Source organism: Salmo salar, chromosome 12 (assembly GCF_965601325.2).
Source record: "Salmo salar chromosome 12, fSalSal1, whole genome shotgun sequence".
Lineage (NCBI taxonomy): Eukaryota > Metazoa > Chordata > Actinopteri > Salmoniformes > Salmonidae > Salmo > Salmo salar.
Window position 1 is genome coordinate 31,799,659 of NC_138302.1, and position 24,083 is coordinate 31,823,741.

The window sequence follows — 24,083 nt, forward strand, 5'->3', positions numbered from 1 at the left end:
AATGGAAGTGATGGGGGCATGTGAGCATGTTTTTTTTAATGGCCAAATCGCCTTAAAAAAGTAACATCAAACCAAATATGGAATTGATTTTAATTGATTTTAAGTGATAATTCCTATTATTTGACATTCATTCACATTTTTGGGTCTCCTATATAAGATCTCTTTTGTTTCATTAAAGGTTAAGCTCTCGGCAACACACACTTCAGAGTGTGTGGTCGACTAGCTTCATTGTTGCAATAATTAATTGATATTAAATAAAGATGATTGTTTGAAGTCTCTCTCAGTATACATGAATTTCTACGACAATATCCAAAAATTATCTGATTAAAGAATTTTTGGCCTTACTGCTATTAGCCCATACAAGCACATTGACTAACAGATTCAGTACATGAACAACAAATATTCCCCCCAAAAATCGGAAGGAAGTTTGTTCTGAAGTGTCTGTCTTATATCTGAGAGATAAGAAAGATCAGGAAACTTTTTAAATGTATTTAAAGAGGAATGGAAACACTAGGAAGTACATCTAAGGAAAGAGATGTATTCAATCTACTAATACTAAACATGTGCATTTAACATAAAAACATCTCTATATTTAGTAGTTACCATTCCTTTCCAATAGATGGCAGCCAAAGCTAGTTGAATTCACTACTCTAGCGACAGGGACAAGGGATAAGCTCACGTTGAAAATAGTTTGATCTTCCAAGCAAGTTTATCTGGTTACATTTGAACCTGTTGTTATAGTGGACAAGCTAACTAATACTATTTTTACATAAGGCACAGGCTAGATTTACCAAATGAACTGTTTTTATTCAAACTAAAACCCTATGTAAATTACTTTGCTTCTGGGTATGCGCGCTTTATGGAAGAAACGACACACGCAGGGATGAAACGTCGTACACCTCGTCCAATTCTCCCTTGAACTGGAGATAAACTGCCAGCCTGTATGCTCTGCAAACAAAATCATAAGAAAACTTAGTCTGATACCAATACTAAATCACAATGTATTTATAATGAGCATGCCCCATTATTGGTTAGACTGAGATTTCATGAATCATGATGCTGTCTGCGATTCGAACTCAGGTCGTCTAATCAAAAGGTACATTTGTTACCATTGCGCCAAACAGCACTGGTGATAAACAGTGTTATAGGATACTGATTATATATATTGAACACCAGCCCGCAACTGATATTAACCTTAAATCATTTATAATCAAGCAAACTTTCACCAATTATTTAACTGGCATATCGGCTGCTGACTGGTTGAGTAACGTCTTCTGCCAGGAAGTCCTTCATAAGGATTAGTGACACATCCAATAAATACATCGCCATCCAGACAGAAAGCTCTGACTGGATGTAATACAGCCACCATCTGCTGGGATTTTGTGCTGTATCGGCACCATCTCTCAACAACACACAAACTCATACTCTAGCCATTATCTGGCAGCATCCCCACTCACAACGGTTTGTGTTTGGCTACGTCAACCCTCTAGCTGAGGTGTTTTAGGCGGCATGTCTGTGTTGTTACTGCTACGAGAACGAACTCTTTGATCTGGGGCAACGATCGGCTCAAACATGAACGGCTTCAGTAGGTTCATTGGCTCCCTAACTAACATTTATTTCATTCTCTGTAATGAACTCATTCTCAGACTCGGAGCTACTCTGTAAATTCAGTCGTTTTTGGCAGTTCCAAAATTTTCTCTCCTACCAGTGAAGCAACAATGCCAAAATGGCGATTTACAGTTACAGTTAGCTGGCATTCTAAATCCTAGTGTTTCCATTCCCCTTTAACCCCTTATTTTTGGCACTAAACTATCTCCATATACAGTACCAGTCAAACGTTTGGACACACCTACTCATTCCAGGGTTTTCCTTTATTTTTACTATTTTCTACGTTGTAGAATAATAGTGAAGACATCAAAATGATGAAATAACACATATGGAATCATGTAGTAACCAAAAAAGTGTTAAACAAATCAAAATGTATTTTATATTTGAGATTCTTCAAAGTAGCCACCCTTTGCCTTGATGACAGCTTTGCACACTGGTACCGGGGACCTTCAGACTAGTCTTGTGAAGCGTGTGAGCATCCTAGAGCAAAACACCATCGTGTTCATGAGTCTCATCTTTCCATAGAGGGGTCATAATAGTTTTTTGCCAAATGATTCAGACACTACAGATGATTTTGTGAGAAGACTGATATTCGGGATGTCTCATGGTCTGACAAACACTGCTCTAGCTCTGTCACCTTCCACCTCAGATCTCTAGTTTAAACTGAAAGATTTTGATGGGGATTGTATTATGCTAATTCAATTTTTGTGGGGGTGCGGACATCGACCTCAGGGGGTTATTGAAAACTGAACCATGGATTACAGTTTCTCTTGGCCCATAGACTACTTTTAGGGTGAGGAACCTTTACCCAAGGGTTCACTGTCCCGCCTCTCCAACGTCTCCACCCATGTCTGTACTGGGCTCAAGTGTACAGGGACGGGAGCATAACACTTCCTCAACACAGGAAGACTGGAGTCTGATGGAGGAGGGGACCTCTCTGGAAAGAGATCATAAAACATCAAATAGCTTTCTTACATCTGACCTAGTTGGAAATGAATGCTCTGAAAATGACAGACCAACATTGCATTCAAGAATAAGGGAATAATCTGTTTGTGTCTGGAGTCTGGACAGGGTTCTGCAGTCTACATGCATCTGTATAGAACTTGCACATTTTACCATTTAAATTCGCACCATCAGTTCAATGGTCCATTATAAATAGTGCATGATAGCCTTAATAGATTCCTACCTTTAATACTGCAAATTCCAGAATCTATTCTGGCTAAGTGCATGATAAGAAGGCAATGAATGAAAAGCAGAAGACCTACTTGCTTGCAGGGTCCACAAATTTGTAAGGGATGCATACATTCGAGGGTAGAGCGTTCTCTCCAAAGAAAGATAAAGGCAACATAAAAAAGGACATTTGATGATTAGCATTTATATGTACCATTGGTCATACCAGCCACTACATATCTACAATAAAGTGACAGCTAGCTAAGTTAGCATTAGTCTGTTTTAATACTCAATCTTTTAGTAATGCCTCTACCACACACTGTAAAGTTAATTGATATAGCAACAACACATTTCTGTAAACTCAATTAAGACAATCAAATATGTGCGATTTCTTTAAAACAGAATTTTAAGAGATCATATTTCTAAACAAACATGTATTTTCCAGTTTCAAAATCAGAAAGGTTGTGTGTCTTTAAAAGGAAAATGTTTAAAAATATATATTATTATTAATTTTGTTTATTCATAATAACAAATTATCAACAACTTACATCCCTATGTAGTTGTTGTAAGGGATGTAATGTAAGGGATGTTACAACTTACATCCCTATGTCCTTGTGTGCACCAAGTTGCACACAAGGACAGTTCAAGTAGGCCAGGTCAAGAGGGGATGTTAATAAGTTAATAACAATAATAATAATTCAATGTGTTTTCTTTATTTAATTACAGCTGCATAGTTAATGTTATTTTGCGGTGTACAAACATTTTTTTTATATCTATATTGTAAATACACCTAATTGTAAAAGTTTTGTATATTTTGGTTTGGTCCATCGCGGGTTATCTGTACTTACGTACCCTCTTATTGTTCTCTTTTGCCTGACCTTCAACTAGCAAGGTGCCAGAGAGCTGTGACTGCACCGAGGGCTAACATATTGTGTGTTGTCTCTTCGTGTGCAGGTCGAATAAAAATGATCCAACCATCAGAATTCCAGTTGTGGCAGTGTCCTAAGTAAAAGTACACAACGCAGAACGAACCACGCTACACCTACATAAAACATGTCTAAGAAAAAAAGCAGGCTTAAACAAGAAATTACTAAATACATACAAAAAAGAAAAGATATATATAAAACTTTTTTTTTAAAGAACAACAATTCTAGTGCAATTGTATTCACTCAGAAGAAAAATCTCATTATAATGATTCAGGAAAATGTTATTATTTTTGTTATTCACTAGGGTTAATGTCTTAACAAGATGATTAAATTCAATCCAAAATATAAAAAATGTTGGTATAGAATTATGGAATTTTTGTTTGTGTATAAAGTATTTGGCAACAAGAATAAAAAAAATCACAATCATTTCAATGGTCTTGTTATCATTGCAATAGTAACATTTTATATCCTTCATGTCAAAAACATGGGTAGTGTTCAAAAAGGCAAATAAGTATTCTGCAAAGTTTTCCCCAAAATCTGTCACAGATATACATTCATAGAACAAGTGAGTCAGATTTTCACCTCTTTCACAGAAAACGCAGATATCATCAATAGCCACAAATTTGGACAACATAGAATTACATGGATATATCTTATGTAGAATCTTAAAGTGCACTTCCTTACATTTGTTTGATATACAATATTTGTAAGGCATCAACCAAGCTTTTTTACAGACAATGTCAGGAGTTAGCATGTTCAAGAACATTTTTCCTCTAGGCGTAAGTTGATTCCGTGAATGGAAAATTTGTCTTATGTATTTATTACAACAATATTTATCAAGTAAGCCCACGCCTTCCAAACTGAGTTCTGGATAAGCTCTGTGATCATCGCCAAAGCTAAGATGAGTTTTCATTAGCGTAGTTAGACCACAGGGAATGGCTTTGATCACAGAAGTAAACTCTCTGAAAGGTATTGGAAACTGTGCATATGCAAGAATATTAGCCCTGTAGTCGAAAACAACAAGAACAAAGTCAATATTCCTCTCATGCCAGCTAGGTTAGAACAATGACTTATTCCTCATAGTTATGTCTGAATTATTCCACAAAAGAGCTTTATGTGGGGAAAGATTGTGCAGGAAACATATTTTCCAGGACATTAAGATGGCGCCGAAGAGGATCGCTGACGTTTTACATGCTCCTAACCAATTGTGCTATTTTGAGAGTTTTTTTGCATTCTTTGTAACTTATTTTTTTACTTATTTTGTACATAATGTTGCTGCTACCGTCTCTTATGATCGAAAAGAGCTTCTGGACATCAGAACAGCGATTACTCACCACGAAATGGAAGAAGCTTTTTCCTTTAACGAGTCCGATGAGAAGGATATGCTGCTCTCCAGGGAACAGACCCAAATCCCCGTAATTTGTGTGAAGAAAAGACAGAGGAAAAGAGGACTTAGATCGGGCTGCCTTCTGAGAATCCGTAGGCAAGCGAGTAAACTCCCACTGCCATCCATTCTACTTGCTAACATGCAATCATTGGAAAATAAAATTGATGACCTACGATTACGATTATCCTACCAATGGGACATTAAGAAATGTAATATCTTATGTTTCACCGAGTCGTGGCTGAACGACGACACAGATAATATAGAGCTGGCGGGATTTTCCATGCACCGCAAAACAGTCTTTTTGTCAAAAACAGCTGGCGTGCGATGTCTAATATTAAAGAAGTCTCGAGGTATTGCTCTCCTGAGTTAGAGTACCTTATGATAAGCTGTAGACCACACTATCTACCAAGATAGCTCTCATCTATATTATTCGTAGCCATCTATTTACCACCACAGACCGATGCTGGCACTAAGACCGCAATCAACCAACTCTATAAGGCCATAAGCAAACAAGAAAATGCTCACTTAAATTATTTTTACCTCATTTCTAACAGCATGTTACATGTGCAACCAGAGGGGGAAAAAACTAGACCACCTTGACTCCACACACAGAGACGTGTACAAAGCTCTCCCTCACCCTCCATTTGGCAAATCTGAGCATAATTCTATCCTCCTGATTCCTGCTTACAAGCAAAAACTAAAGCAGGAAGTACCAGTGACTCGCTCAATATGGAAGTGGTCAGATGACACGGATGCTACGCTACAGGATTGTTTTGCTAGCACAGACTGGAATATGTTCCGGGATTCATCCAATGGCATTGAGGAGTATACCACCTCAGTCATCGGCTTCATTAATAAGTTCATCGACGACGTTGTCCTCACAGTGACCGTATGTACATATCCCAACCAGAAGCCATGGATTTACAGGCAACATCCGTATCGAGCTAAAGGCTAGAGCTGTCGCTTTCAAGGAGCGGACTCTAATCTGGATGCTTATGAGAAATCCCGCGATGCTCTCAGACGAACCATCAAACAAGCAAAGTGTCAATACAGGATTAAGATTGAATCGTACTACACCAGCTCTGATGCTCGTCGGATGTGGCAGGGCTTACAAACTATTATGGACTACAAAGGGAAACCCAGACGTGAGATGCCCAGTGACGCAAGCCTACCAGACGAGCTAAATGCCTTTTATGCTCGCTTCGAGGCAAGCAACATTGAAGCATGCACGAGAGCACCAGCTGTTCTGGATGACTGTGTGATAATGCTCTTGGTAGCCGATGTGAGCAACACCTTTAAACAGGTCAACATTCACAAAGCTGCGGGGCCAGATAGATTACCAGGACGTGTACTCAAAGCATGCATGGACCAATTGGCAAGTGTCTTCACTGACGTGTTCAACCTCTCCCTAACTGAGTCTGTAATACCTACATGTTTCAAGCAGACCACCATAGTCCCTGTGCCCAAGGAAGCGAAGGTAACCTGCCTAAATGATTACCACCCGGATACCCTAGACCCACTCCAATTCGCATACCGCCCCAACAGATCCACAGATGACGCAATCTCAATCGCACTCCACACTGGAAAAACAATGTGAGAATGCTGTTCATTGACCACAGCTCAGCGTTCAACACCAGTGCCCACGAAGCTCATCACTAAGCTAAGGATGCTGGGACTAAACACGTCCCTATGCAACTGGACCCTGGACTTCCTGATGGACTCCCCCTAGGTGGTAAGGGTAGGCAACAATATGTCTGCCACGCTGATCCTCAACACTGGGGCCCCTCAGGGGTGTGTACTTAGTCCCCTCCTGTACTCCCTGTTCACCCACGACTGCATGGCCAAACACGACTCCAACACCATCATTAAGTTTGCTGACAACACAACAGTGGTAGGCCTGATCACCGACAACGATGCGACAGCCTATAGGGAGGAGGTCAGAGAACCTCCAGTGTGGTGCCAGGACAACAACCTCTCCCTCAATGTGAGCAAGACCAAGGAGCTGATCGTGGACTACAGGAAAAGGCCGGTCGAACAGGCCCCCATTAACATCAACTGGGCTGTAGTGGAGCGGGTCGAGAGTTTCAAGTTCCTTGGTGTCCACATCACCAACAAACTATCATGGTCCAAACACACCAAGACAGTCGTGAAGAGGGCACGACAAAACCTTTTCCCCCTCAGGAGACTGAAAAGATTTTGCATGGGTCCCCAGATCCTCAAAGTTCTACAGCTGCACCATTGAGAACATCCTGACCGGTTGCATCACCACCTGGTATGGCAACTGCTCGGCATCTGACCATAAGGCGCTACAGAGGGTAGTGCGTACGGCCCAGTACATCACTGGGGCCAAGCTTCCTGCAATCCAGGACCTACAGGCGGTGTCAGAGGAAAGCCAATAAAATTGTCAAAGACTCCAGTCACCTAAGTCATTGACTGTTTTCTCTGCTACCGCACGGCAAGCGGTACCAGAGCGCCAAGTCTAGGACCAAAAGGGTCGTTAACAGCTTCTACCCCCAAGCCATAAGACTGCTGAACAATGTCTCAAATGGCCACCAGACTATTTGTTTTGTACTCTGCTGCTACTCACTGTTTATTATCTATGCATAGTCACTTCACCCCTACCTACATGTAAAAATTACCTCAACTAACCTGTACCACCGCATACTGACTCGGTACCGGTACCCCCTGTTACTTTTTACTTTAGTTTATTTGGTAAATATTTTCTTAACTCTTCTTGAACTGGACTGTTGGTTAAGGGCTTGTAAGTAAGCATTTAACGGTAAGGTCATCACTTGTTGTATTCGGCGCATGTGACAAATAAAGTTTGATTTGATTAAAGCTTGTTGGTGAAACCTAGCCAATTCAAGAATATCATTACATTTCAGTAAAAATTGAAGACCTCCCAACTTATTAAACACATTGTTTGGAATGAAATACCAGAAATGTCGTGCGGTGGTGCCAAAGATATTGTACTGATGACGTTTATGTTGTGTAGAGTCAAGTGTGGTAAGACTACCTACCACCTAGCGGTGGGAGGTAAAAGTCTCTAGTAGGTGAAGCAATACTATCATTTTTAAATTAAACTAACAAATAAATAGTTCTACAAAAATAGCAGTTGAGTTAAATGTTTTATCATACTTGACAGAATTAATTTTCCAGACGTTATTTCAAGTGTAAAAATATGGGAAATAAGGCCTACTGTCAGAATCGGGTCAGAATAATGTTGCCTAGGCTAATGCATTTGGAAGTTGTTTTGAATTAATTGTTTTCATGCATTAATGTAAAGATAAAACAAATTATTTTAATACAGAAAGTGTACAGTAAAAACACCTTTTCAAATAGCTTTTCATCCATTTTGTAAAACAATTTGACAAAATGAGAACCCTTCACACATTCATTTTCAACGTTCATAACAAATACCACATCAATTTACATAAAAAGTACAACTAAGTTCAAGTAACAGAAGTTTTCTGCATTATGTTTCAACAGAAGACTGTGATTCAAACAAGCCTAAAATTACATTTAGTCAGTTATCTGAATGCTATGTAAGCTTTGTTAGTTTTGAGCCTTTTAAGTTCTCATCTTCTGGAACTTTAAGGTCCAAATTGATGAACTGAAGTCGAGACTTCTGAGTGTATGAGATCTACGGTTTGACTCTTCCTTGTGCCGATTTTTCAGGCTCCCAGTTCCGTTTGGTACATCATCTTTGACATGTTTGGGAAATACTTTGCAGTGATCAAATATTATTGATCTTCTGAAATTTGGGGGTTTGAACCATGAGTCAAATTTGTCAAGGACATAACAATTTTAGACTGTTTTGGACTTTTTGTTCTGCCGGTTTCACCAGCTGGTGCTTTCCTATGATGGTTATTGTCCTTGAGGTCAGTTCTTCTCTAATTAAAATCTGGCTGTGAAACCACTAATCCACACTTTGGGGTGGGAATTTAGGGACTGAGACATTAATACTGGGAAGACTTGAGTCTATATCTGGTATTCTCGTATAACTACCCAGTTTAGAAATCTTGTATTTGGGAATTTAGAATTTCACTGTGAGGTCATCAAGGTTAAGGTCTGAACCTCTCAGATGCACACCAGACACTTGGTAATCAACTTTTGGCAAATCAATATCTGCAATGGGATAACTAGCTCTTCCTTTGACCTTCCTAGACTTCCCAACAGGCACATTTATATGTACTCCACCTGGCATATCAAATATTTATATGCGCTCCACCTGGGATATCAGATCTGCGTTTACTATGAGATGACACTTTGTATTCCGGGCTTCTGATATCAGCTTTGGGTATGCTCAGGCTGACATCTGGGTGACTAACTTTCAAGTCTGGTGCTTTTAGATTCACTTAAGCCTTTGGAGGAGAAATGTCATTTGTTTTCATAAAGTCCATATCTGATACTGCCCTTGAATTGGGACTTCCAAACTGAGGCAATTTAATGAGAACAGTTCGAATTTTCGAGATTGTATAGCAATGTCACTGTCTGGCAAATTGAGATCAGATTGGGGGCATTTGAGATTACCAGAGGAAACATTTATGTCTAAATCTGGACTACCAATCCTCATGTTTACTTTCAGGGTTGACCCCCTTGGGTTGTGCCGTGGCGGAGATCTTTGTGGGCTATACTCGGCCTTGTCTTAGGACGGTAAGTTGGTGGTTGGAGACATCCCTCTAGCGGTGTGGGGGCTGTGCTTTGGCAAAGTGGGCGGGGTTATATCCTGCCTGTTTGGCCCTGTCCGGGGGTATCATCGGATGGGGCCACAGTGTCTTCTGATCCCTCCTGTCTCAGCCTCCAGTATTTATGCTGCAGTAGTTTATGTGTCGGGGGGCTAGGGTCAGTCTGTTACATCTGGAGTATTTCTCTTGTCTTATCCGGTGTCCTGTGTGAATTTAAATATGCTCTCTCTAATTCTCTCTTTCTCTCTTTCTTTCTTTCTCTCGGAGGACCTGAGCCCTAGGACCATGCCTCAGGACTACCTGGCATGATGACTCCTTGCTGTCCCCAGTCCACCTGGCCGTGCTGCTGCTCCAGTTTCAACTGTTCTGCCTGCGGCTATGGAACCCTGACCTGTTCACCGGACGTGCTTGTTGCACCCTCGACAACTACTATGATTATTATTATTTGACCATGCTGGTCATTTATGAACATTTTAACATCTTGACCATGTTCTGTTATAATATCCACCCGGCACAGCCAGAAGAGGACTGGCCACCCCTCATAGCCTGGTTCCTCCCTAGGTTTCTTCCTAGGTTTTGGCCTTTCTAGGGAGTTTTTCCTAGCCACCGTGCTTCTTTCACATGCATTGCTTGCTGTTTGGGGTTTTAGGCTGGGTTTCTGTACAGCACTTTGAGCTATCAGCTGATGTACGAAGGGCTATATAAATAAATTTGATTTGATTTGATTTGACAAGCTCAGGTCCCTCAATGTCTCCATCTATTCCAGCATCTGGACCTTTCAGACCAGAAAGGCTGAATTTAGGCATTTTGAGGTGAGGCATTTTGAATTTCCAAGATGGTGAACCAATGTTTATATCTGGAGTGTCTAAATCTATGTTAGGGGCTTTTAAGTCAATTGCAGGTAGGTCCAGATCTGGTGAACCAATCCCACCTTTATGTTTGAATATTTAACCTAGGTCAGCACTGATGTCATGATCTGGTCCTTTTGGTGTAGACAACCCAAATGTAGGCATTTTGAATGTCGGAGTGTTGATAAATAAGAGGCTTTGATGCTATCATTTGGCCTCTCTATGGTTGGAACTCTGAATCTACCTGAGGGCATATCTGGAACATTGAGGTCTAGTTTTGGGCTTTTGTGATGACCCTTACTATAGTCTCAAATCTGGGGGACTGATTCCCCCTTTTAGCTTTGGGGCTGAAAGGTCAATATCAGGGAAGTCATAGCCAGGTTCATCTACGTTTGGCCCAGTTAGCCCAAAATCAGGCATCTTCAAATCTGGCATTTTTAGACCTGTTTTGGGATCTTTGAGGTTAGCTGTGGGGGCATTGATATCTTTATCTGGGCCCTCTAAGTCTCCATCTATGTCAACATCTGGTCTCTTTAGGTCTCTGAATTTAAGCATTTTATATTTGGGCATTTTTAATTTCCCAGAGGGTTCATTGCTGTCAAGATCTGGGGTAGTCACACCTAGTTCAGGGGCTTTGAGGTCAGCGTCTGGTAAATTCATGTTTGGAACATCAATTCCCCCCTTAATGTTTGAAGCTTTGAGCCTCAAGTCTGGGGATTTTGACATTGTACCAGACAGCAAGAATGTTGGCTTTTTCAGTTTACCAGAGACCCCATCGATGTCCAGATCAGGAGCATTCAGATCAACCTTTGGTTTCTTCAATGTAGGTACTTTGACTTTACCGGAAGGCATATTAAAGTTTACATCTGGTGCATTGAGGTCTAATTTGGGGCCTTTGAGGTCTACATGTGGCAGATCCAAATCTGGGGGACTAATTCCCCCTTTAAACTTGGGGGCTGAAAGGTCCAAGTCAGGCCCCTTAACTTTTGGTCCAGAGAATCCTAAATCTGGCATCTTGAAAGTTGGCATTTTGAGTTTTCCTGATGGACTGTCAATATCAGTGTCTGGAATGTTGAGGTCTGCTTTGGGACCCTTGAGTTTGGGAGATGACAAATTCAGGTCTGGTCCCTCTATATCTCCATCTATGTCAATATGTGGCCCATTCATTCCAAATCTAGGCATATTCAGATTGGGCATTTTGAATTTCCCTGTGGGTGAATCAATGCCAATATCTGGAGTGTTTACATCTAATTTAGGGGCTTTGAGGTCAATGTCTGGTAGATCCATATCAGGGGCATCAATCCCCCCTTTAATCTTTGGCATTTTTAGATTGAACTTTTGTGATTTCGCACCTGCATTTATGTCCACATTTGGTCCTTTTGGCATAGAACCTGAAAGCCCAAATTTGGGCATTTTCAGTTTACTAGAGGGAGTGTCAACATCAAAGTCTTGAGCATTGAGATCTAGTTTGGGCCCTTTGAGATGACCCTTAGGTAGTCTCAAATCTGGGGGACTGATGCCCCCTTTTAGCTTTGGGGCTGAGAGGTCAATATCAGGTAAGTCATAGTCAGGTTCATCTACATTTGGCCCAGATAGCCTGAAATCAGGCATCTTCAAATCTGGCATTTTTAGACCTGTTTTGGGACCTTTGAGGTTAGCTGTGGGGGCATTGATATCTATATCTGGGCCCTCCAAGTCTCCATCAATGTCAACATCTGGTCCCTTTAGGCCTCTGAATTTAGACATTTTAAATTTGGGCATTTTGAATTTCCCAGAAGGTGCATTTATGTCAAAATCGGGGGCATTTCCATCTAGTTTAAGGGCTTTGATGTCAGCATCTGGTAAATTCATGTCTGGGGAATCAATTCCCCCCTTTATCTTTGGGGCTTTGAGATTCAGCTTTGTGGATTTTGGCATTTTACCAGCCAGACCAAATTTGGGCATTTTCAGTTTACCAGAGGGGCCGTTAATGTCCAGATCAGGAGCATTCAGATCAACCTTTGGTTTCTTCAATGTAGGTACATTGACTTTACCTGAGGGCATATTACAGTTTACATCTGGTGCATTGAGGCCTAGTTTGGGGCCTTTGAGGTCTGGCAGATTCAGATCTGGGGGACTAATTCCCCCTTTAAACTTGGGGGCTGAAAGATCCAAGTCAGGCCCCTTAACCTTTGGTCCAGAGGAACCTAAATCTGGCATCTTGAAAGTTGGCATTTTAAATTTTCCTGATGGACTGTCAATATCAGTGTCTGGAATGTTGAGGTCTGCTTTGGGACCCTTGAGTTTGGGAGATGACAAGTTCAGGTCTGGTCCCTCTATATCTGCATCTTTGTCAATATGTCGCCCCTTCATTCCAAATGTAGACATTTTCAATTTGGGCATTTTGAATTTCCCTGTGGGTGAATCAATGTCAATATCTGGGTTATTTACATCTAATTTAGGGGCTTTGAGGTCCATGTCTGGTAGATCCATATCAGGGGCATCAATCCCACCTTTTATCTTTGGCATATTTAGACTGAACTTTGGTGATTTCGCACCAGCATTTATGTCCAGATTTGATCCCTTTGGCATAGTGCCTGAGAGTCCAAATTTGGGCTTTTTCAGTTTACCCGAGGGAGCATTAACATCTAAATCTGGATCATTGAGGTCTAGTTTTTGGCCTTTGATTTTACCTTTAGGTAGTCTCAAATCTGGGGGATTGATGCCCCCTTTTAGCTTTGGGGCTGAGAGGTCAATATCAGGTAAGTCATAGTCAGGTTCATCTACATTTGGCCCAGATAGCCCGAAACCAGGCATCTTCAAATCTGGCATTTTTAGACCTGTTTTGGGACCTTTGAGGTTAGCTGTGGGGGTATTGATATCAATATCTGGGCCCTCCAAGTTTCCATCAATGTCAACATCTGGCTTTTTTAGGCCTCTGAATTTAGACATTTTAAATTTGGGCATTTTGAATTTCCCAGAGGGTGCACTGATGTCAAGATCCGGGGTATTCACATCTAGTTCAGGGGCTTTTAGATCAGCATCTGGAAAATTCAGGTCTGGGGAATCAATTCCCCCATTTATCTTTGGGGCTTTGAGATTCAGTTTTGTGGATTTTGGCATTTTACCAGACAGCCCAAATTTGGGCATTTTCAGTTTACCAGAGGGGCCGTTAATGTCCAGATCAGGAGCATTCAGATCAACCTTTGGTTTCTTCAATGTAGGTACATTGACTTTACCTGAGGGCACATTAAAGTTTACATCTGGTGCATTGAGGTCTAGTTTGGGGCCTTTGAGATCTGGCAGATTCAGATCTGGTGGACTAATTCCTCCTTTAAACTTGGGGGCTGAAAGATCTAAGCCTGGAGTCTTTACCTCAAAGTCATGCACTTTAACCTTTGGTCCAGAGAAACCCGAATCTGGCATCTTGAAACTTGGCATTTTGAAATTCCCTGATGGACTTCCAAAATCAGTATTTGGAATGTTTAGGTCTGCTTTGGGACCTTTGAGATTCATTGAGGGTGCTTCTATGTCCAATTTTGGTGCAGACAAGTTCAGGCCTGGCCCCTCTAGATCTCCGTCTATGTCAACATCAGGTCTTTTCATGCCAAATTTAGGCATCTTCATTTTGGGCATTTTGAATTTCCCTGTGGAGGAATCAATGTCAATATCTGGAGTGTTTACATCTAATTTAGGGGCTTTGAGGTCAATGTCTGGTAAATCCATGTCAGGGGCATCAATCCTACCTTTTAACTTTGGTGATTTCACACCTGCATTGATGTCTAGACCTCGTCCTTTTGGCAATGTGCCAAGGAGATTGAATTTGGGCATTTTCAGTTTACCAGAGGGCCCATCGATGTCCAGATCAGGAGCATTCAGATCAACCTTTGGTTTATTCAATGTAGGTACTTTGACTTTACCTGAGGGCATATCTATGTCAAAATCTGGAGCATTGAGGTCTAATTTGGGGCCTTTGAGGTCTACATCTGGCAGATCCAAAGCTGGGGGACTAATTCCCCCTTTAAACTTGGGGGCGGAAAGATCCAAGTCTGGAGTCTTTACCTCTAAGTCGGTCCTTTGAACATCTGGCCCCGAGAAGCCAAAGTCTGGCGCCTTTAGACTTGGCATCTTTAATTTTCCAGATGGGCTACCAACACCCAAGTCTGGCCGTTTTAATTTGGAAGATAATAAGCTCAGATCTGGTCCATCCAAGTCTCTATCAATGCCAACGTCTGGTCCTTTAGGGCCTGAAAGGCCAGATATAGGCATCTTAAACTTTGGCATTTTGAATTTTTCTGAGGGTGCGTTGATGTCAATATCTGGAGTGTTTACATCTAATTTAGGTGATTTCAGGTCGACTTTGGGTAAGTCCAAGTCAGGTGCATCAAGTCCACCTTTTATCTTGGGAGCTTTGAGAAATAGTTTTGGTGTTTTTACATCATAATCAATTCCCAGATCTGGTCTTTTTAGGCCAGAGCCATCAAATTTGGGCATCTTCAGTTTACCAGAGGGGGCATCCACATCGAAATCAGGAGCTTTGAGTTCTGCATGTGGTTTCTTTAGTTTTAATTTACCTGAGGGTATATCAATATCTGGAGTACTGAGGTCAGGCAAATTGACGTCTGATAGACACATCTCAGCCGCTGAGAGGTCCAGGTCTGGATTCCTAACTCTTGATCCAGATATAGCAAAGTCAGCCATTCCAAGACTTGGTGTTTTGATCTTCCCAGATGGGATACCAATGTTTGAATCTGGCAATTCTAGATCTATTTTGGAACCTTTAAGGTCTACTGAAGGTAAATCTGAGATATTGACATCAGGATCAGCCCCTAAAGACCCATTCAAATGAGCTAGAGAGAGATCTGATATACTCATGTTGGCATTAGGCAATGAAAGTTCTCCACCAGGAGCGTCGAGAGTCACTGTAGAGTCTGTTCCTCTGACATCAGGCTTGGCCCAGAGAGGTCTCGGTCCCTTGCCTTTCACCTGTCCGTTAGGAGAGCCTCTTTCCCCAGAAGCTGTAGGTTGCCCAGAGCTGTCCTCTTTCATGAACTTCTTTATTTTGGCATTGAGTCTGTTATAGGACTCCTTCAGCATCTGCAAAGAGAAAGCAATCCAGTAACAATGGATATAATTGATCTAACAACCTTTTGAAAATGTACTTTATTTGTTATTCAGCTAATTCTGTTTAACTTTAAATGTATTCCACAAACCTCCTCTGGTGCTTTGATGCTGTCCAAGGTCCCCATACTCTTGCGCAAATTATTTTTTGTCAGAACTTGAACCTTCTCATCAAATCCATTATCATCCATCAGCTTCAGTATTTTCAACACATCGTCTTTCGAAAGTTGGTCAAAGTTGATTGTGGCACCAACAATTTCATCTCCTGAAAAAAATTACATTTCTCAAAGTGAAACACAGTTAAAGCATGTTGACTGAAAATGTCAATGATTCTAAATGTGTCCTTAAAAACAGCTATGTATTTTATTGATGCACAAAAGTCAGAGAAAAATCCAAAAGTGAAAGCTCAAGTTAAATTTTTTTATTGTGAGCTTTGAGACTCAACAAAATTTTTATACATTAAATAATAGACTCAAAAGTCATACCTTCTTTGAGCCCCTGATTGGCCAAGGAGCCATCGACAACACTGGAGACGACCAATCGTCCTTTCTCTGATTCCTCCAGCATCAGCCCCCCAGAGGGCCTCCTCCCGCTGCGGACACCTGCCTAAAAGCAGACATACAGTACAAACATAGTTATAAGAAATGTGCAGACAGGCGTGTGGCCTCAGTGTTGGTCATGTTTCAATAGCCCAATCATCAAATGCCAACAATGAACAATAAACTTACAAATACATGTTATTTACAATAATTTACAAATCTATAATACAATAACTTTTTTAAATAGATGTTTTTAAATGGCATGCACTTCTAGAAAGTAATGCTGAGGCATAGGTGTTTCCTGTTGCTTAGCTTATTGTGTTGGAATATGCTTGTTATTACTATCATCATGGCTGATGGATGAATTATCTCACATACCATGATCCTTTATGCAAAGCTCTTCTGTCTAAACCTGTTGAGGAGGAAAGAATCAGTTGAAAAGAAATGCTCAACTTGGTTTCATGCTATAATAATCAAATCATATAGGTCTAAATACAGCATCATACTTTCATAGCCTTCAAGAGTATCAAATGCAAAGAAAGAACATAATTAGACAATAATGCCACAGCTCATTTTACCCCTTTGAACATAAAACACTAAATCAGCTGAAACCATAACTAAAGGGGGGCTATGGGTGATTGATAACCTGTTTACATGTGCAAATTGACAGATGGTTGACACCCAGGTAGCTGCCCATTTGAGGTATTCGAGGTATGGCCTTGGGACATGGAGGGAACAACAGGAACAAGTTTGTCCGGGGAAATAGATATATATATCTAAGCGCACTATAGTCGGGTGTTTCCTTTTTAAAAGTAAACTCAGAAATGACCACACCCAGCAGTTTCTATTATGAAAAGCTTGCCGTGGCAGGGGCTCAAATAAAGCGATTTGTAAACGATCGCTTCAGGTATGTTCTTTCAGGTCCTGTAAGTGATTTGTGTCACATGCTTAGCGAGACTGCTGCTCTATGAACAATAATTTGTTCCACAATTATCATAATCATCATCATTAACTTCATCATCAAGTACTGTACATCCAACACATGAATATGTACAAATATGAATCACTCAGACTTATTAAACTATGTGTTTCAATATTCCCCTATTGCTTTTAAGTCAGCCATAATGTTTTGAATGGAATAACTTTAATTCAGGAGCAGAGATTGAATGTAATTATACCATACGCCCAACAATAACTACAGGTAACTGCCAAAATAATGGAAACACTTGAATAAATAAGGGATACAAGACATATTGATACAAAGTATGCTGGGCAGGCCATTAGTTTGGCCATTATTTTGGCTACCATGGCTATGCCCCCATTTTGGCCATTATTTTGGCTACCATGGTTACGCCCCCATAGGTTGACAATGCCCCCATCCACAGGGCATGTGTGGTCACTGAATGGTTTGATGAGCATGAAATCCAAATGCCATGGAGTGGCACCTGAGACAGCATTTTACACCACCATCAACAAAACACAAAATTATGGAATTTCCCGTGGAAAACTGGTGTCGCATCCTTCCAACAGAGTTCCAGACACTTGTAGAATCTATGTCAAGGTGCATTGACGCTGTTATGGCTCATGGTGGCCCAACACTATTTGTTGGTGTTTCCTTTATTTTGGCAGTTACCTGTATACGCACTCAAAAAAGAGTGGACTGACAGTAAGCTAAAAGCTGGAAACATGGCACTTTATTGACAATTACTCTGTTCAAATAATTCCTATTATTTGACTTTCATTCACATTGTGCAGAGCTGAAAGAGATTAGAGGCTGACTGAGATTTTCTCCAAGTCTAAGGTTGTATTTTATGAGCTCTCTATTCACTCAAGACAAACTGTATGCTTGTGATATTTAACTGTATGTACTGTACTGTACATACTACTGTACAAAAATATGCCATTTCAGAGTGTCTCTTCAAAATGTATGGTTTCTCCTACTCTATATGCATCCTTAATATCTTTTTTCAGCTATAAAATATTTCAGATCAGCATATTAAAACATGATCCATAACACCGTGGCTGTACTAAATTCTACAGGGACTTCAGATTACGAAAAGAAAGAAGGTATGGGAACTGTACAAATATCTGAACATTATGAACTGGATATGAACACACACGTACTCAATTACATGCTTGCTTACACATAGGGACTTATACATACACACACACACCTGATCTCGCTCTCTTCTCTCACTCTCTCTTTCTCTCTTTTCTCTTCTCTTCTCTCCTTCTCTCTCTATTGTCGAGAACTGTTTTATAATTTAATGTGTTTATTGTTTGTCTATCTGTTTTAAGTATTTGTCTACAAGTTTATATATGTTTACAACAAGCAAGGGGAAGATATCAGAATAGGGGCCTTGGGGAATAATAACATATTGTACGGAATACATTTGTACTGTAGTGAAGCCGTCTCTAGAGTAATGCAAGGTCTCTTTCATCATCATGTGAAACATCAATTGCTATGGAAATGCTGGGATGTGTTTTTCAATTATGTTAAAGGTAATTATGATGCAACTATGATGGTGATAAGATATGGATTACAATTATCATCATGAATATTAAGGCTATACGCACTACATGTTACACACATAGACACTCAACCATGCAAGTTGGCAGAGTTATTATTTATTTGGACATCACACATTATAGTCTTACTCTTATACAGACATTGTACACACTCTCACTATATCACATCCAATATCATACACATCAACCTACTCAGATTTGCTACACACATAATATCTTGTCTCAATTGTATAACATCTGTGGTATTGGCTCACAGGCAAACAGGCAAGGGAATAAAACACATATTGCTAGAACCTATTTCTTGAATTCTAAATATCAGACATTTGAAAGCTCTAGTTTTGACCTTCATAATACCTCTGATGGCAGTAACTTTACAAGCACTAATTATGGTTAATTTAGACTGAGAATAGTATCTAGTTATTGTAAGGGGTGAACTAAGTATAGCCAGTTATAATTATAATAACGGTTTAGCAGATTATTTAAAAAAATCAGTCTTTACATGGCTAAAAGAAAAGGAATATAACATATACTGTTTACAGGAAACTCACTCTACATCCTTAGATGAAGTTGCCTGGAAAAAGGAATGGGGTGGTGAAATAATTTTCTGTCATGGACAAAGGAACTCAAAGAGTGTGATGATATTAATTAACAAAAATTTCGATCTGAATGTGCAAATAGTCAGGAAAGATTCGCAAGGAAGGTGGATCCTTTTGAATATGAAAGTGCACGAAAAAGAGATTTGGCTCATTAATCTATATGGTCCAAATCAGGATGATCCACACTTCTTCGAAAACATTTATACCAATTTATTGAACTTACAGGCAACAAATTATCTAATCATTATGGTAGGAGACTAAACACAGTGTTAATAAGTACCTCAATGGACCGTAAAGGTAATCACTCTACAAACTACCATCACCGTGCCCTTAAGGAAATCCCAAATGTTATGGACACATTAGAAATTCTGGATATTCCCTGTGGCTCAGTTGGTAGAGCATGGTGTTTGCAATGCCAGCATGGTGTGTGCAACGCCAGGATTGTGGGTTTGAATATTGGATATTGGAAATTTTGAATATTGGATATTGGAAATTTAATCAAAGTTTACTGAAGGACAACTTATTTTTAACTAAGACAAAATAATTTATAACTGAATTTTTCCAGTATAATATAGGTTCAGCAAATCCCCTTATTGTTTGGGATACATTTAAATGTACCTTCAGGGGTTCAATATTCATCAATAATAAAAAAGCAGTTTCTGTCTAAAGAGACAAGACTAACAAGGGAAATCCATGAACTAATAGTACAGGTAGTTAGCAATAAAAACTATACTACAGAGATACAAAATAAGTTAGAGGAAAACAAAAAGAACTTGAGGAACTTATTCAAGAACAATCTAATGTAATCTATTACAAAAATAAAGCAAACTGGATGGAATATAGAGAAAAATGCACAAAATTCTTCCTGAATCTCCAATACAGGAATGCTAACAAATAGAATTTGCAAAAACTCATTACTGAAGACAGAGTCATCTATGATTCTCCGAATTATATTTTAAAAGAGGAAGCAAATTATTTTAGGCAAATGTTCTCTTTTCCGTCTCCTCCTTTCCCACTGAATGAAGACTGCGGTAAGGAATTCTTTCCAAATAATCAAAAAAATGTAAAATTAACAAATGTACAGAAAGATCAGTGCGAAGGCCAAATTACAGAGGAAGAACTTTTTGAGGCTATTAAATCCTTTCAGTCTGGAAAACCCCAGGGCTTGATGGCATACCGATAGAGGTATATCAAGTATTTTTTTATATACTAAAAGCTCCATTGTTAGATTGTTTTAACTACTCCTATAGAAATGGTAGTCTGTCAGGTACTCAGCAGGAAGGTCTGATTTCTATATTATTAAAACTAGACCCAGATGGCAAATATAAACACCCAGTCTATCTAAAAAACTGGAGGCCCCTTACACTTCAATGTTGTGATGCAAAAATACTAGCAAAATACATAGCACTCAAAATTAAAAGGGTTTTATCAGGCATTGTTCATCCTGATCAGACAGGTTTTTTACATGGACGATACAATGGACTTAATAGACGACAACTACTAGAAATAATAGAATATCATGAAACATATAAGAAGCCAGGAATGGTATTTATAGCAGATTTTGAAAAGGCATTTTACAAAGTAAGAATGGATTTTATTTTTAAATGCCTGGATTTTATGAATGCCTGGATAATTCTCTTATAAAATCAGAATTGTACGGAAAGGTCTGCTCAATCCAAGAGTACAATCAATTGATTACAGCTCTACCCCAAAATGGAGGAGGCAGGTGGCAGCGGGAGGAGGTAGGGAACTGGTCTGTATGCTCAATATAAAGGATCAAAACTGGCGGAGGAATAAAAATAGCATAAATAGGAAAGTATACCAGTTTCATTTGAGGACCAGGATGTTGACAACTGTGCCATACAGATTGCAAAATAGTTGGGAAGAGATTTTTGATGTACCGATTCCATGGCACAGGGTATGAGTTGATATATTGAACAACGCAAGATTCAAGACTTAGTGCTTTTCAGCTAAAATTATTATATAGAATTCTTGCCACCAACAAAACGTTGAATATTTGGGGCATAAAATCATCAAAGCTCTGCAGATTTTGTCGTGAGGATACAGAATCAATAGACTATTTATTTTGGTATTGCCCTCAGGTAACCTGTTTTTGGTCTCAGGTTCAGGAATGGCTGAAAATGCATAGCGTTGATCTAAAATTGACCATAGAAATAGAAATATCAAATCAAATCAAAGTTTATTTGTCACGTGCGCCGAATACAACAGTGAAGTGCTTATTTACAGGCTCTAACCAATAGTGCGAACAAAAGGTATGTGTGTGTGTGTGTGTGTGTGTGTGTGTGTGTGTGTGTGTGTGTGTGTGTGTGTGTGTGTGTGTGTGTGTGTGTGTGTGTGTGTGTGTGTGTGTGTGTGTGTGTGTGTGTGTGTAGGTAAGTAAAGAAATAAAACAACAGTAAAAATACATTTTAAAATAAGAGTAGCAAGGCTATTTACAGACACCGGTTAGTCAGGCTTATTGAGGTAGTATGTACATGTAGGTATAGTTAAAGTGACTGCATATATGATGAACAGAGAGTAGCAGCAGCGTAAAAGAGGGGTGGGGGGGGGGGCACACAATGCAAATAGTCTGGGTAACCATTGGTTACCTGTTCAGGAGTCTTATTGCTTGTGGGTAAAAACTGTTGAGAAGCCTTTTTGTCCTAGACTTGGCACTCCGGTACCGCTTGCCATGCGGTAGTAGAGAGAACAGTCTATGACTGGGGTGGCTGGAGTCTTTGACAATTTTTAGGGCCTTCCTCTGACACCGCCTGGTGTAGAGGTCCTGGATGGCAGGCAGCTTTGCCCCAGTGACGTACTGGGCCGTATGCACTACCCTCTGAAGTACCTTGCGGTCGGAGGCCGAGCAATTGCCGTACCAGGCAGTGATGCAACCGGTCAGGATGCTCTTGATGTTGCAGCTGTAGAACCTTTTGAGGATCTCAGGACCCATGCCAAATCTTTTTAGTTTCCTGAGGGGGAATAGGCTAGTCTTGGTGTGTTTGGACCATTCTAGTTTGTTGTTGATGTGGACACCAAGGAATTTGAAGCTCTCAACCGGCTCCACTACAGCCCCGTCGATGAGAATGGGGACGTGCTCTGTGCTCCTTTTCCTGTAGTCCACAATCATCTCCTTAGTCTTGGTTACGTTGAGGGATAGGTTGTTATTCTGGCACCACCCGGCCAGGTCTCTGACCAACTCTCTATAGGCTGTCTCGTCGTTGTCGGTGATCAGGCCTACCACTGTTGTGTCGTCTGCAAACTTTATGATGGTGTTGGACTCCTGACTGGCCATGCAGTCGTGGGTGAACAGGGAGTACAGGAGGGGACTGAGCACGCACTCCTGTGGGCTCCAGTGTTGAGGATGAGCGTGGCAAATGTGTTGCTTCCTACCCTTACCACCTGGGGGCAGCCCGTTAGGAAGTCCAGGATCCAGTTGCAGAGGGATGTGTTTAGTCCCAGGTTCCTTAGCTTAGTGATGAGCTTTGAGGGTACTATGGTGTTGAACGCTGAGCTGTAGTCAATGAATAGCATTCTCACATAGGTGTTCCTTCTTGTTACTTTTTTTTTAAAAACATCATCCATGCCAATAGTTACTGTAGACATTTGCATTACAAACCTGCACATACTGTTGCAAACTTGACATACTTATCTAGCTGCGGCAGGTAGCCTAGTGATTAGAGCGTTGGGCCAGTAACCAAAAGGTTGCTGGATTGACAAGAGTGTTGGACAATGTGTGTGACGGTTGTAACTGAAAGGTTGCTGGATCAAATCCCCGAGCTGACAAGGTAAAAATCTGTCGTTCTGCCACTGAGCAAGGCAGTTAACCCACTGTTCCCCGGGTGCCGTGGATGTCAATTATGGCAGCCCCCTGCCCCTCCCTGATTCAGAGGGGTTGGGTTAAATGCAAAAGATGCATTCAGTTGTACAACTGACCCTTACAATGACATTCTTGTGGACTTTGTAAACACTAGTAATAGTACCTGGCACCACATAGTCTGGATGGAGTACTTCAGCAAAAGTTTCTAAATGTAAATTGACAACAAATCAAAATCTTACCTTAGGCTCCATTGGGTTGTTTTGACCATGCAGTTTCTTGTTACTCAGCCACCGAGGAGTTTTACCACCGATGTGAGAAAGTCGAGTGTTAGCAGTCTATGGTGTTCCGTACTCCTGTAGGAGTGCCTACCCTGTGCCTCAGTCAGCGAAAGCATACCCTCCCCAAAGCAGAAAAACTGGTTCCACCTTCAGCATACCTTCCCGGTGCCTCAGTCAGCGAAAACATACCCTCCCCAAAGCAGACAAACTGGTTCCATCTTCGGCATCCTTTCCCAGCCACAAACTGTCCAGGTAGGCACGGTGATCACTGAAACCTGGCCTCTCAAGACTGGAACTGTGAGATGGAGAGTGCTCTGTTTTTCTCCATCAACACACCAAGACAGGTGGAAAAAATTGTCTGTTTATATAACAAAAATGCAGAGGTGTGCCAAAGAGTTGTCTTGTTTCAAGGGAGGGGCAGCTAGGCATTCATTCATGACTCATGGTAATTATAAGACACAACAATGAAGGTGTGGCATGATCTAGGGATTAGAACTGATTTATGACACATTATAACATTCTTACTATGTAATCATACCTTTTAAGGTGGGGCTACTCCTCCTTCCAATTACCATTAATGACAATTATGTAAAC

General features: G+C 40.5%; 1 protein-coding gene across 1 annotated transcript; it reads right to left on the reverse strand.

Moving 5' to 3' along the window:
• Nucleotides 1-10,569: 10,569 nt before the first annotated feature.
• LOC106564740 (uncharacterized) lies at nucleotides 10,570-23,809 on the reverse strand. Its single transcript, XM_014131049.3, has 5 exons — nucleotides 23,451-23,809; nucleotides 16,645-16,678; nucleotides 16,213-16,333; nucleotides 15,820-15,992; nucleotides 10,570-15,703 (listed from the first exon to the last, which is right to left on the reverse strand). The coding sequence occupies exons 2-5, from the start codon at nucleotides 16,645-16,647 to the stop codon at nucleotides 10,928-10,930; spliced, it is 5,073 nt and encodes a 1,690-aa protein (XP_013986524.1). The 5' UTR covers nucleotides 16,648-16,678; nucleotides 23,451-23,809; the 3' UTR covers nucleotides 10,570-10,927.
• Between the last annotated feature and the right edge of the window lie 274 nt (nucleotides 23,810-24,083).

Coding starts and splice junctions, on each gene's coding strand:
- LOC106564740 (XM_014131049.3), bottom strand. Junction 15,993..16,212: donor CAATCAGGGGCTCAAAGAAG/GTATGACTTTTG, acceptor AATTTTTTTCAG/GAGATGAAATTGTTGGTGCC. Junction 15,704..15,819: donor GCATCAAAGCACCAGAGGAG/GTTTGTGGAATA, acceptor TTCTCTTTGCAG/ATGCTGAAGGAGTCCTATAA.